Genomic DNA, 14,625 nt, shown 5'->3' on the forward strand with positions numbered 1-14,625 from the left:
TTTCTTGGCAAATTGACCCCCTTATCATTATGCAATGTTTTTCTTGATCTCTGATAATTTTCTTATCACTGAAGTCTACTTTGTCTGATATTACTATAATCACGCTAGCTTTCTTCTGGTTAATGATATAATTTTTCATGATAGAATTTTTTATCCTTTTACTTTTAAACTATGTAATTATAATTGAAGAAATTTTTGTAGATAGGATATTAATGGGGATTGTTTTTATTATTTTTGGTCTATTCTGATCATCTCTGCCCTTAATTGGTTTGTTTAGGCCATTTATATTTCATAAAATGTTTTATGTTTGGATTTGGGTTTATCATTTTATTATTTGTTTTTTGTTTTTCTCTCTGTATTTTCACTCTTCTGGTCCTCTTTTTCTGCCTTGTTTTGGATCATTTGAATATTCTTTAGTATTCCATTTTAATTTAGTTTTGACTATGTATCTTTGTTTAGATTTCTTTTAGTGGTTGCTCTATGGATTAGAATGTACATCCTAACTTTTCACAGTCTATTTAGAATCAATCTTTTACCCTGCCAAGTGGATTGTATAAATCTTTCATGTAAGTCTTGTTATTCTCCCTCCTTTATTTTATAGTTTTTATATGTACTACATCATTTATCTTCTTCTTTTATTCCCGACATTCCAAGTGTCCCTCATTTCACCTTCTTTATGACAGTCTTCCTTTAGTAATTCTTTTAGAACAGATCTGCCAGCAATGAACTATACTTTTTATCTGAGAATGTCTTTATTTTACCTTCGTTTTTTAAAGGATATTCTCATTGAATTTAGAATTTTGAGCTGACAGATATTTTTTGTTTTAAACATGATCCACTTTCTTATGGAACCTATGATTTGTGATTATAACTCTGTAGTCCATTGATCCCCTATAATTATATATTATTTCCTCTGGCTCTTTTTAGTATTTTTTTAAACTAGTTTGATTGATGGATTTGAGCCTAGTGTTTGATTGATGGGTTCGAGCCTAGATTTGGGGGGTTAGGAGGTTACTATTTGAGGTTCAGTTCTTAAATCTGTTGGTTTATGTCTTTCACTAAATTTGGGAAATTTTTAAACATTATTCAGCTTTTTTTCTGCACTACAGCTCTTTTCCTTCTGGGACTCCAGTGACATGAAAGTTAGATATTTTATTATTGTCCTGCATTATCTTGAGACTCTTTATTTTTTAATAAATATTTTTACTCTGTCTTATTCAAAGTGGATAGTTTCCATTGATGTACTGTCAAGTTCACCAGTCTTTGCTCTCTTATCTCCATTTTACTATTAAGCCCATCCAGTGATTTTTAAACTTTGGTTACTGTATGTTTAGTTCTAAAATTTTCTTTTAGTTTTTATTTAAATATCTTCCATTTGCTGAGACATTCTATCTTTCCATTCTTTTCAACAGTGTTTACCCTTACTTCTTGGAGCATTTTTATAATAGTTGTCTTAATGTCTTAGTTTAATAATTCTAACATCTTTTTTTCCCAATGTTGCCATTTTTTTATCATCTTTTCCTATGTGACTTGAGACTTTTTCTGATTCTTCACATGCCAAGTAATTTGAGATTATATCCTGGATATTTCAAGTATTATGTTGTGAGATTAATAAGTTAAATAAGACTAATACTTCGTCTTATTTAAATCCTATCGAGAATTTTGATATTTTTTGCTTAACAGGCAATTTATCCAGTTGTATTTGGGATGCAGTCTCCAGCCAGTATATAGGTTGTGATTCCACAACTGGTTCACTTTTCAAAGCCTTTGAAATGCTGTTCAGATCTGTCCTTCATGTACCACCCAGGGTCCAATCTAGAACATGGGTAATTGTCTGTCTATACTTAGTTTCTCACAGTCTGTGATCAGATTCACACATGAGAAGTTTGAGCATAAACCCAAGAGTTCATAAACAGCCTTATGAGGTCACTTTCCTGAGCCTCTCTCTTTCATGATCTCAGTACTTTGAGTTCCTGGAGACTCTGCTTTTCAGTCCTCTAGCCAAAACTCTGGGACTTTATTTACCCTACTTTGCCACATGCTTCCTGCATCTATGCCTGTAGAAGAGCTGAAAGAAGACAGGGAGAGAAAGAGCTCAGTGGAGTTTATATTACACTCTTAGGGCCACAGCTCCTCCTACTGGAGAGGAAGTTTTCCCTCCCTCAAAGTTTTAAATTCTTGCAGTTATCATTATCTCTGCTACTACCTTGAAGGCTAGGATGCAAGAGAATGAAGGAGAAAAGGGCAATTTTTCTCTTCTTTAAGACTTTTCCTGCTCCTTGAGCCTAAACTATAAGGATTCTCCTAGAGCCTTCACTGCCATGCCCCAGGGCCCACTTTCAGGTTTTAAGCTCCCTTGAATCCAGGCCAGGGGTACCTTTTAAAAAAAGAAGAAGAAAGAAAAAGGTAAGGGGAATCACCCTGTGCTACTCTGAATTCTTGTCATGTCATCTTCTCCAGTTCACCTGCTGTGACTTACCCTTTAGAGTCTTTAAGTAACCGTTTCCTTCATTCTCAAGTTTTATTAGCTAGATTCAGTAGCAGACATAAACAGTTTGTGGATTCTCCATATTAACTGGATCTGACCTCAGGTATATATTTTTAATCATTATCTAAGTTAATGGGTGTTCATGGAGGTTGTGAGTTGTATTTGTTTTAACTTTGCTATACAGTTACACCCCAAATATTCACATACATATTATAAATTGGAAGATACAGGAGCAGGAAAATGAAACTATCTGGAAAAGTATACAGTGAAACATTTCATCTCTAAAGTTTGAACACATTCAGGTCTGAATTTAGGAATCTGTTGGCATTCGCTTTTTTGATAGTTTTCCCTTAGCAGGGAATAGGGTAGGAATAGCAGAAAGCTGGCTCAGCGATGACTTACAGAATGAGAGAGATGTGAATTGGCCTTTTAAAAATCTGTGGAAGTTACTCATTTGGACTGGGTAACGGCTTTCTAGGCAGAGGGAGCAACTTCAGGAAAGGTATAGAGAAGGTCCCCAACTTACAACATTGACTTAAGACTTTTCAACTTTACAGTGGTGTGAAAGAAATATGTATTCAATAGAAACCACACTCCAAGGACCCATGTAATCGTTTCTCATTTTCAATATAGTGTTCAATAAATTATATGAGATTTTAATACTTTATTATAAAATGGGCTTCATGTTAGATGATTTTGCCCAATTGTAGGATACTGTAATTGTCCTGAGCATTAAGGTAGACTAGGCTGAACTGTGTTGTTCAGTAGGACCAGTGTATTAAATGCATTTTGACATGATATTTTCCATTTATAACGGGGTTTATCAATATTTAACCTCATAATAAGTCAAGGAGTATCTATACAGGTATAAATGTGCATGGCATGTGTGAATGTGTGTCAAAGAGGAGTAGACAAACCAGGAAAGGGAAATATGATTCAGTTAGGCATTTACTGTGCCTTCTTAGAGGTTGCAGTAAGATATTCCCATGAACATATTTGAAATGGTTAGAAACACATGGGTGTGAATTTCAAAAAATACAAGTTTTTGAATTTAACACATATGCTAAATAATCAGTCCTTCAGCTTAAACTATGTTATCCTGCAAATGATAGTAAGTCTTCTGGATTTTTATTAGAATGAATCACATTTTCCATCCTTGTTTTTATTTACTAGGAATTTCATCTTATGACCAAAAAGAACAAGCCATAAGCTCTTTTGGTCTAAATTTGAGATATTTGCCTTTGACTTATTTTTAAATTAAACTTTTTATTTTGACATAATAATAGATTCACAAATAATACAGAGAAATCCTGTGTACCCTTTACCCAGTTTCCTCCAATGGTAACATAATATAATGTCACAACAAGCATATTGACATTGATACAGTCAAGATACAGAGCAGTTCTGTCACTAACAGGCTCTCGTTTCCCATTACATGTTCACCCCTGTCCCTCTACCTTGCTGCATTCCTTACCCCTGGCAACCACTAATCTCCATCTTTACAATTGTGTTATTTGAAGAAAGTTACATAAATGAAATCATACAGTATGTAACCTTTTAGACTGACTTTTTCATTCTCTAAATTCTTGGAAATTCATCTGAGCTGTTGCTTGTATCAATAGTTTGTTCTTTTTTATTGCTGAGTAGTATTTCATGACTTATTTTTTAGCCCACCTTTTTCCATTATTTTTCATTTTGAAAAAACAAAGTCTTACTACTCAGGCATTTTTCTCACTTACGTATTTGCTTTAGAATTTATACTATAAACAAAAACCTTAGGAGCATTTTAGTGTTCTTTTTAAAATTGCATTTATGTTAACCAGTTAATCTGTTGACATTATTACATCTTACAGGAAAAAAAATATGTACAAGTAGATTTTATTACTTTACTCCCCTTTTAATTCCTAAATCCAGAAGTAAGATCAGAACACATGAGAGATACTGCTGCTTGAAAAATACTTAGCACAGCCTGTTTGCAGACACACTCATGCTAGTCCATGGCTGATGCAGAAAGGAGCCTATCCCAAGGCAGCATTTTTTTGCAGTGCTAAAGGCCAATATTAGGATGTTGTCTGTTTTCATTAGGCACCATGGTCTTAGTTGCTCAACCAAAACTCCAGCCTCAATAATGAGGGAAAAAAATATACTTCTAGTTTTTAAATTGTGGGAAATAGGTCTGGGAGTAGATTCTGAAGTATGTTAAATACTCATCTAAAGAGCCTAGAATTTATCCCAAGGGGGGATGAAGAAATGAAGAAACAAATAAATTAATCAAATTGCAGTTCCTAAAATAGTTATAAGTAGAAAAATTAGCACTGTCCAAAAATGTCATTTTACCTTTAATATCAATGTCATATTCCATCTTACGAGGTAGTAACTCTGGCTGTTTTGATTTTCATTTTAGAAGAATAAGGAACATAGGTTTACAATAATCAGTAACTATATTACCATCATATAATTACCCAGTTGGCATACTGTTTATTATTTTAGTTTAAGGAGACACATTGAAGCGAGAAAAAGGGGGTGCTAGAGGTTTGCAGACACTTAGCAAACACTAGTGTTTATCCTACAGCTTTGTAAACACTTTACCAAGAATTTTTAAACTGTCATTTTGCTGATGGAAAGTGTAAAATGAGACTTCAGCAGAAGTTAATCTCATCATCTACTTAAAACAGTGTTTTTTACATTGATCTAAAGAGGTTTGTGCATATTTCAACTGTTTTTCCTATATGATCATCTTTATGTACTAGTATGAAAGTTAATGAGTAAAGAAAATCTGCTGAATAAATCCACGTGATAATCCAAGGCACTTAAAAGAAATACATGCTATAATGGGATGCAAAGATTTTATTTGATTAGTGCTCTATTTCTCAATTTAACAATCAAACCTAAGAGAAATCTCAATCAAGACTTTTGACTAACATAGTGCAATTTGATTAGGGTGCAGATAAGTACACTATTTCGGTGTGACTGTATAAGTATTCTGATCATAATTATGACATATACTCTGCTACTAGTTAGAAAAAGAACAGTTTTTAACTTCTTCATGCCTTTCATATATGCACATGTTCTTAATACACTATTATAATAAATAAAATGTACCTGAAAATATAAAACATACTTTTTGCTTGTCCAAAAAGTATGCATTTATTTATAATACAAAATATTCTGAACCTATGCTGTATGATAGCCCACTATAAATGTAGAGGTAGCAAGGGAAGATGACAGATATCTAAAAATATTTGTTAGTAGCACTATATTGTTGATTACTACATATCAGTAATTAGAATAACAAATAAAGTGAAATAAAAAGCATAATGCCTTAGGTGTTTACTTTGGGCACAGTAATATTTGGTCCAGTCATCTTTCTAGTTTTCTGGTACCCAAGTTAAATGAGCAAGAGTGTGATGGAAAGTGGGCTTTGGAGCCAATCAGACCTGCATTTATATTTCATTTCTACCACCTAATAACTGCATGTCTTTGGGCAAGTTATTTAACTTCTCCAAGCCTCAAGTTTTTTAACTTATAAAATATGTTGTTACAAAGCTTAAAAGAAGTAAGTTACTAGCACAGTGCCTGGAACATAGAAATTTGTGCTTTAGTGAAGAAATAAAAATATATAATTCTACCGTCTATAGGTAGAGCTCTTTTCCCAAAATAGTACTAAAATTCCAGTTTGCTTATAATCCTAAAATATTTATAATTCCAGAATATCTAAATCTGTACTGCTTTTACTTCTCTAAGATATCTTCATGAGTTTGATAAGACTGTCCACTTAATTTCTTTAAACAGCTTTACTTTTCAAGGACACATTACCATATTTATAAAAGGAAAAAATCCAAATTAAATATAATCTGTACTGAAAGTTTCCTTTTCAGATTTCGGGAAGTTAAAATGTTTGTGACAACTGGATTTGTTTTTTTAATCTTTTATTGATATATAATAGCTGTATATATTTGGGGAGTACATGTGATATTTTGATACATGTATACAATGTGTAATGATCAGATCAGAGTAATTGGGATATCCAAAACTTTAAACATTTGTCTTTCGTTTGTATTAGGAACACTATAGATCTATTTTAATTTCTTCTTTGATTTCAGCAGGAAAGGAAGGGCAAGAAATCCTGGGGCCTGAAGCTCAGGCAGATGAAGCAGGATGTACAGGTACTCTGCTGCGACTTTCTTTCATACCATAGCCTTTAAAAGAAGGTCTTTGTGTCACTGATTTCGCATTTGTGAGTCCTGAATTTAGTCCGTTTCCTTCTCTTTTATCTTACCTTCCTTAAATGTTTAAGTACTTAGGCGTATGGTGCACTACATAAAAAGAAGTAAATATTCCTTAAATACAGAGTAACTTACAGATTCATATTATGTAGCAGATTTCTCCATTCTATAAGAATGACAAGTATAACCTACAGATAATCCAAAAAATAAGTGTTTGAATGATGATTTGAACTTCTATCAAGTTTTTGACCAAAGTTAGAGAAATGCAGATCTAACTTTTGAGTTTCGTTATTAGTTACCTGGGTCTGCTTTGAATTGCCCACAAGACAAAAAGCAGAAGAAAATAGAAAAAGCATGGATTTATCTATAAATCCGATGAGAATCATGAATATTAATGAGTTGAGTGAACATGTCACAGCAAACGAGAATCAAAAATTTTTCTTAAATTTTCTGTGATTGAAAAAGAGTAAAATGAAGTTGAATTATAATAAACAAGGAAATTTGCTTTTAGGTGACTAAAAAGTACATATTCCCTGAAACTTAAGGCTATTCCTCTGTAATGGATTCAGATCAGATTTAAGAAGCAAAAGAGTAGGTGGAAAAATTAAATCAGATCTTATGTATAGTACTACCAGTCACTTTTTATTGTGTTCCCTAAGAGAGCCAGAACTGTTAGAATGTAAACTTCAAAAATGCATTCCAGATTTTTAAAACATTTCCTCAAAATATTATACTTAAATGTAGTGTAATTGTACTTTGTATATTCAACCATAAATTAGATATTTCTGTCATATAGTTTTAATTACATTTTCTTTTTCCTTCTCTATGAGTTATCATTTATAGATTTGTTTTTTTACTTTGCTGTGCATTTTAGGAATATTCCATAAAGGCTTACAAATTATCTTTCATTAGGTAAGATGAGGTATGGTTCATGGCTAATAAGTGTCAAGATTAGATTTTTATCTGTAATATAAACAATAGCACTCCTATACTCATCAGTCATTTCTGTAAAACAGAGTAAATCTTTGTGCTGTTATTAAAAGTGAATTCCAAAATAATTAAATAATAATGGAGTATGTGATAATTTGTGGTGCGTATAGCCTGCGATTTTATGTTTTGCCCCTACCTTGGTTCTGTGTAACTTGCGTGAATAATGTATTCAGATATGCTTGTTATCAAATATTTGCCATGCTAAGCTATAGAATATGTAAAATATTTAAGCTGAACATTTGTTAGTAGTAATACAGTAGTGTTAATAAACATAAGAGTACGCTATTTACTTTTACCTAGAATCGTTAAACTTTGATGACTTATATTACCAGAATTACAGAAGACAACTTGCCCTTCTAGGTAAAATGCTATACAAAAAGATGCTCACAGGTTTACAGTATTTTATCTGTCATGCTGTTCTTCACTATAAAAATAAATGAATTCTTTCAGTTTGAAGTACTGAATAGTATGTAAATTTCCTCAAAAAAGTTGCATCTGGAAGGCAGGGTAACCTTCTCAAATTTGTGTTTTAACAAAAGTTGCTGCTGAAATGTAAAATCTCCCCCACGTACACGATGATGATCCCTGCTGCATTATTCGCCTGGAACATTGGGGAGTTAGGAGTAAGCAAACTTCCGTTAAAGCTCCAGTGAGTGTAGCTTTAAAAGGAAATTTAACTTTTGAGACTTTTGAGCAGTTAAACTGTAAAATGATGTCCTGCCTTTGCTTTTGTTACTTCCTTGACTTCTAGGGAATAATATGCTGACAAAATGAGCAAAAGCATTGTACAGCAGTCGCCACCATTAGTTCAGAATGTTGTCAGATCTTTTTTATAGCAGACTTCCTTCTGCAGCTCGTGAAGTTAAGGAACTATAGTCTGAACTCAGTAATCAGAGTAAAAAATTCATTGAAAACATCCTTTGTTCCTTCTGAGCGTCCCTTTTTTTGTTTATATAGTTGATAATTTTAGAAAGTTTCAAACATGGAGGATAAAGATAAGAGGAAGCCTGAGGATACTTTATTCAGGATGGAAAAATAGATAGATAGATAGATAGATAGATAGATAGATAGATAGATAGATAAATAGATAGATTTAAAAATATTCAGTGTTTATATTAAATATTTGCTCTCTCAAATACATGTATATAGTCATTTAATTCTATACTTTGTCAATTTTGAGTTTTATCATATTTAAAGAAAACCCAATTACCTTTTATGCTGTGTATATTTGCTCATCTCCCTAATATTTAAATATATAAGTTTATCATCTAAAGACCAGGACATTTGCTTTATAATTGACCTTTTCAAGATGTGCATTTCCCAACACTTTAAATTTTAAAAAACTGCAGAAATTCTGGTCTCAGTTTGAAATTGGGCCTGGTAAATGTGGGTTCATGGATATAGAGTGTAGTTTAATGGAAAGAGCTCAGATTTTATACCTGACACCTAATACCAATTTGTCTGCTCTAATAGTAATACATTTTCTCTCTGTGATCTCAGAAGAGCTTTTCTGACCCTAATTTTTTCATTGAGGAAAAATTTTAATTGTAAAATTATGATGTTCACCTTGCAGGACTTCTTTAAGGTGTAAATAGCTAACAATTACATAGTACTTACTACATACTAGGTACCCTACTTAATAAGTACATTACTATATTAATTAATTTAATTCTTACAACAACCCTAAGAGGTACTGTTATATAAATTTTATAGGATGTAAACTGATTATATACTGTCTCACAAATTTCTTAATGGACATATAAAATTTTTCATTTTAAATGTCAGTAGTTACAATTTCATTTCTGGCATAGTAAAACATTGACATTTTAACATCACTATTACATATGAAATCCATAGTATATTAATACCTATTATCTTTTTTAAAAATATGAAAATGCTCTTTAAGAGTAAGAAATGTTGTGTCATAATATTTACTTTTTGAGCTCATATTTCCATTCTATATACACTATAGAATTTTATGCAAACATATATTAATTACTTCATAAATAGTAATTAATTGTAATAGCTTAATATTACTTCTAGAAGGAAAAGTGTTCATCATTCAGTTTCTTTTTTTTAGCATTGAGGTACCTTTATTCTCAAATAAAAAGATGAAATAAAATTTTGTGTTATAACTGAGTTGCTCAGTTTTTATGCATCTTCAGCTATAATGTCAAAAGTTATTTGTCAATGAAAATATTTTAATGTCCTGTCAGTATTTCTTCAATTTTGTTGAAAACAAAAATTTAAAGCCATCTAATTTGCAAAAAGTTTTGTTTCCCAGTCATTACAATCATCTATTCCCTCATTTTCTGGGACGTATACCAGAAAGACTTTACCAATAGTTATTTATCAAAGGACTAATGATACCTGTTTTGGGCTTTAAAATGTTTTTTCTCACAGTCACTTTGTTTAATGTATTCAGAAATGATTAAGGAAACTGAAATATGTTAATTTCAGTATCTTTTATCAGTATATTTTTCATGAAAAACACTTTTATTACATGAACTGTATTTTGAGAAATACTTTATTGGTTCACCCAATTTCTGGAAAATTTCCAATAACCTACCCAGCAAAGCCAGTTATCAACATCACACCAGCCAGCCAAGTCAGACTTACTTTCTGTCAGGAAAAAAAGCATTTTTTCGTTTTTTGAACTCAGTGTGTCAATACATATTTTGAGGAATTCTATAAAATCTCATCAATAAGGAAGTGTATGAAGGATATATTTAAAATACAAAAGTTAACCAGGCATGGTGATGCACGCTTGTAATCCCAGCTACTCGGGAGGCTGAGGCGGGAGAATCGCTTGGACCCAGGAGGTGGAGGTTGCAGTGAGCCAAGATCGCGCCATTGCACTCCAGCCTGGGCGACAAGAGCGAAACTCATTCTCAAAAAAAAAATAGAAATTATCAATAATGAAGAAAACATAAAGTATAAGTAAATACATCTTATAATAATACTAAGTAGTAAAGTCAAGATTAAGATTATGTAGATCGAATCTAATTTGTATGTTAAAAAAATCTTTATCTCTAAATGTGTATATTTAGACCCAATCAATGTATAGGAAAGCTAGAATTTATTGAAGTAGCAAAATTCATGTATAAAATACAGATCATGCAGTTCTGAAAAGTGTATACTATTTAAAAACTCATTATTCCAACAGCTAGCACACTTATAATTTTTATTAGGATGTAGAAAATATAAGATGGAGATTGCTTAATTGAAATAAATATTTTATAATATAATTTGATAAAAATAATTTTAACTATCTTAGAAACTCTACATGGAATCTGTAAGAAATCACATAAAATATTAATTTCATTTTTTACTTTTATCTAGTTTAAATTGAAAAATTGAAGTTGCTTTGAAAAGAATGCCACTGATTTGTTCTGCTTTAGCTCTTCAGAAATGCTTTTTGTTCTACCTAATGACAAATCCTAGGAATGATGTTTGAGAATATTATTTGCTTTGCTCTTATCAGTCTCCTGAAAAGCAATGAATTTTAAAATAATAGGGAGGTCATTAAGGGAAAATTACCCTCACTCCCTCTGGCCATATTATATAGTTAATTGCAGCTTCCCAACCAGGACCAGCATACCCCCATTTCAGTTGTGCTTTATGCCTAATAGAAATTCATGTAAACAGGAAAGACCAGAAAACCTATAGTGATTCTCTGTTGCCTTGATTTGTCAGTAAAGAAGGCTTTCCCTAATCGGTATTTTGAACTTTACTCCTTTGGCACCCTGGAGGACTTTACACTCCAAGCAGTGTACCATAATCATGCCATGGATGGTTAGAGGAATACGCCTTTTCTCTTTTTTTCTTTTAAGAAAGTGAGAACAAGGTATACTGTATAAAAGGGAGAGCAGGGAGAAGAATTTTCAAGGATGCTAGGAAAGAGTTTACATGGAAGTTGAGGATCCGGGAGTTGATTCCTTTAAACCCAACAGTCCAGCTTACATTTTAAAAGTCTTCGCTTACCTCTGGATCCAATAATCCCAGTTTGGTAACTACTGACATGAACTAAATAATGCAGTTCTTGGTATATAGCAAATGCTAAATAATTGATAGCTATTGAAAAGTGGGGAAAAAAATTAGGATCACCATTTGTTACTGTCATTGGTTCTCAGGTTTTAAACAGCAGTCACCCTGATGAGTTTGGTTACCGCTACGGTGCAGGAGCTGTAGCAAGATTGTTTTAATAACCATCAAACAAACAGATGCCCATACATCCCCATTTTAATTTGGCCAAACCTCAGCCTGCTGGGGAGTGCTGTTTTACAAATTTAGACCTGACAGTTCAGTCAGAGTCTATAAAGAAGTCATCCCTGAGGCATTTGGGAGCCATACTAAGGCATTGCAGTTACCAGCATGGAGTAGAGACCCTCCTCTGGAGCCAGTGGAGGAAATGGAGGAAAACCATAGTGCAGCAATAATGCTTTAGAAACTTGGCAGCACTCTGGGCTACCTTCTCAAAGCATAAGCCTTTCTAGTTCAAGAAAAGTTGCCTCTGCCTTAATCCCACAGTTAAACATTTACTGAGGCAGAAATAGAGAAAGAATAGCCTTGTTTTATATGAATACTAGCGTAGCTAAGAAACAGTTTTCATAGATTTGATACCCTTTGATGCTTATTAGAAATCCTTCTTACTATAGATAATTATTAAAAACTATTTTCTAAGAAATCATATAACTGAACTGAACGTCAGAGTGGTTTATATGAGAATTATTCAGATTTAAAGTACAGCTCCCCCCCCATTATCTGTGGGAGATAAATTCCAAGAGTCCCCCATTGAGTGTCTTAAATAAATACTTATATATACTATACTGTTTCCTATACATACATACATATGATAAAGTTTAATTTATAAATTTTATACAGAGTTGCAACAAGAACTATAATAAAATACGGTTATAACAATATGCTTTAATAAATTTATGTGAATGTGGTCTCCCTCGCTCGCTCTCAAATTATTCTTCTTGTACTGTATTCACCTGATTTCATATTGCAGTTGACCACAGGTAACTGAAACCAAGGAAAATGAAGCCACAGATAAGGGGCTGTCTATTGTCCAACTTTAAATAAATATTATGATATGATAGGTTGCTAAGAAGGTGACCTTTGAGAACTAAAGTTTTTTTCTTGCTTTATCATTAATTGAGAAAGAATTCAGTCAACTATATTGCCTTCTCTGTGTTTTATTAGTAAAATGCAATAGAAGTATGACTTTAACATTTGAAAGGGATACTGTGAGAATTTCACACATTCATAGCATTTTAAACTTATAAAGCAAAGATATATCTTAATACATTACAACAAAATGAGTGGAATTCATTTTTAATTTCCAAGAAATATTTTCTGCAGATTCAAGAACAATCATATGTTCTCTCAAGATAAATAATTTCTTATTTAGAAAACCTTTGTAATAACTTAGTGGTGAGATTGCTGTCTTAAAAGTATGCATTTTTTTTAGTAAAAGATGATGAATGCGAGTCAGATGCAGAAAATGAGCAAAACCATGATCCTAATGTTGAAGAGTTTCTACAACAACAAGACACTGCTGTCATTTTTCCTGAGGCACCTGAAGAGGACCAGAGGCAGGGCACACCAGAAGCCAGTGGTCATGATGAAAATGGTAAATGGATCTTAACAGTTGTGTTTCTTTCCCTCTTTAAAGGATTCTTGTTTTCTACCATTCTACTATGGGAACCTGCTCTACTGTAGGGAACATTCTTGAAGACCAAACTTTATTACAGGTGCCTATAGAGAGTAATCTGTTTTATTAATGGAACACTATGATGACCATGCAGTAATAAATTATTAGCTGCTCATGTATTGTGGTAGTAATGCCACTGCATGTGAAATGCTTAGAACAGTGTCTGGACATCAAATTCCATTTACTTACATGGTAGCAGGCAGTAGAAGTGAGAACTATACCTTTACTGCCCTTTGGATTCTTTCCCACCATTCTTTTAATAAATAAAAATACAGTTGTCTGCTTTATACCAGAACATACTAATTTGGAAACAGTGGTTTTTCTGAATCTGCCTTAGTCCACTCTGATATGAATCGTCAGCGTACAGAGTGTGGAAAATGCAATAAAAATGTGTTCAGACTCTCCTGAGAAGAAATAGGCTGTGATGCAGTTTGGGAGGAAAAGACTATGTTATTGTTTCACCAGAAGAAACTAGGTTATCAAAGAAATGAAAGGGAAATACAAAATTTAAAAATATATATGTATTTACGTAAAATTTTTATGTGACAAAAGGCTTTCAAAAAGCCTCACTGAAAGGAAACAATGAAACCTAAAGAAATGATCCATTATGTAGTTCTAATAAAGGTTAAACCTTTTAAAGTTTGTCAGGTCCATACAGTATGATCTAAAAATTGAGGAACTACCATTCTGAATTAGTTTGAATTATAGAATAAGTTGTTGATTTTGTTATTCATTACTTTCAGATATTTAATGTAATTTAATTAAATGCTAATAAAGCATTTTGAAGTATTCTGTCATATCAGCGACATTTGTTTACATATTTATCCCTTTTTATAACCAAATAGTATTCATTCATGTGTATATGCCACATTTGCTTCATCCATTGATGTACACTGAGGTTGATTCCATATCTTTGCTATTGTGAATAGTACTGTAATAAGCATGAAGATCCAGGCATCTCTTTGATATACCGACTTCCTTTGGATAAATACCCAGTAGTGGAATTGCTGGATCATATAATAGTTCTATTTTTAGTTTTTTTTGAGAAATCTCCGTAGTATTTTCACAGTGGCTGTCCTAATTTTCATTCCCACCAAGAATGTATGAGAGTTCCCTTTTCTCCACATCTTCACCAGCATTCATTAGTTTTTGTCTTTAATAGCAATACTAACTGGGATGAAATGATATATTATTGTGGTTTT

General features: G+C 32.5%; 1 protein-coding gene across 29 annotated transcripts in view; it reads left to right on the plus strand.

Annotated features, from left to right (window-relative positions):
* ZEB1 (zinc finger E-box binding homeobox 1) overlaps positions 1-14,625 on the plus strand; it is a 209,989-nt gene that overhangs the window by 169,923 nt on the left and 25,441 nt on the right. For 14 of the 29 annotated variants that reach the window (XM_016962909.4, XM_063781551.1, XM_016962911.4 and 11 more), the window contains 2 exons: positions 6,592-6,654; positions 13,181-13,342. Coding sequence is in view for 4 of the 29 variants with exons in the window: in XM_016962904.4 (XP_016818393.2) it covers positions 6,592-6,654; positions 13,181-13,342 (225 nt within the window). In the remaining 25 variants the exon portion in view is untranslated. The remainder of the gene's footprint in view (positions 1-6,591; positions 6,655-13,180; positions 13,343-14,625) is intronic. The other 15 variants (XM_063781565.1, XM_063781557.1, XM_063781559.1 and 12 more) reach the window with 2 other exon arrangements.

Source organism: Pan troglodytes, chromosome 8 (assembly GCF_028858775.2).
Source record: "Pan troglodytes isolate AG18354 chromosome 8, NHGRI_mPanTro3-v2.0_pri, whole genome shotgun sequence".
NCBI lineage: Eukaryota > Metazoa > Chordata > Mammalia > Primates > Hominidae > Pan > Pan troglodytes.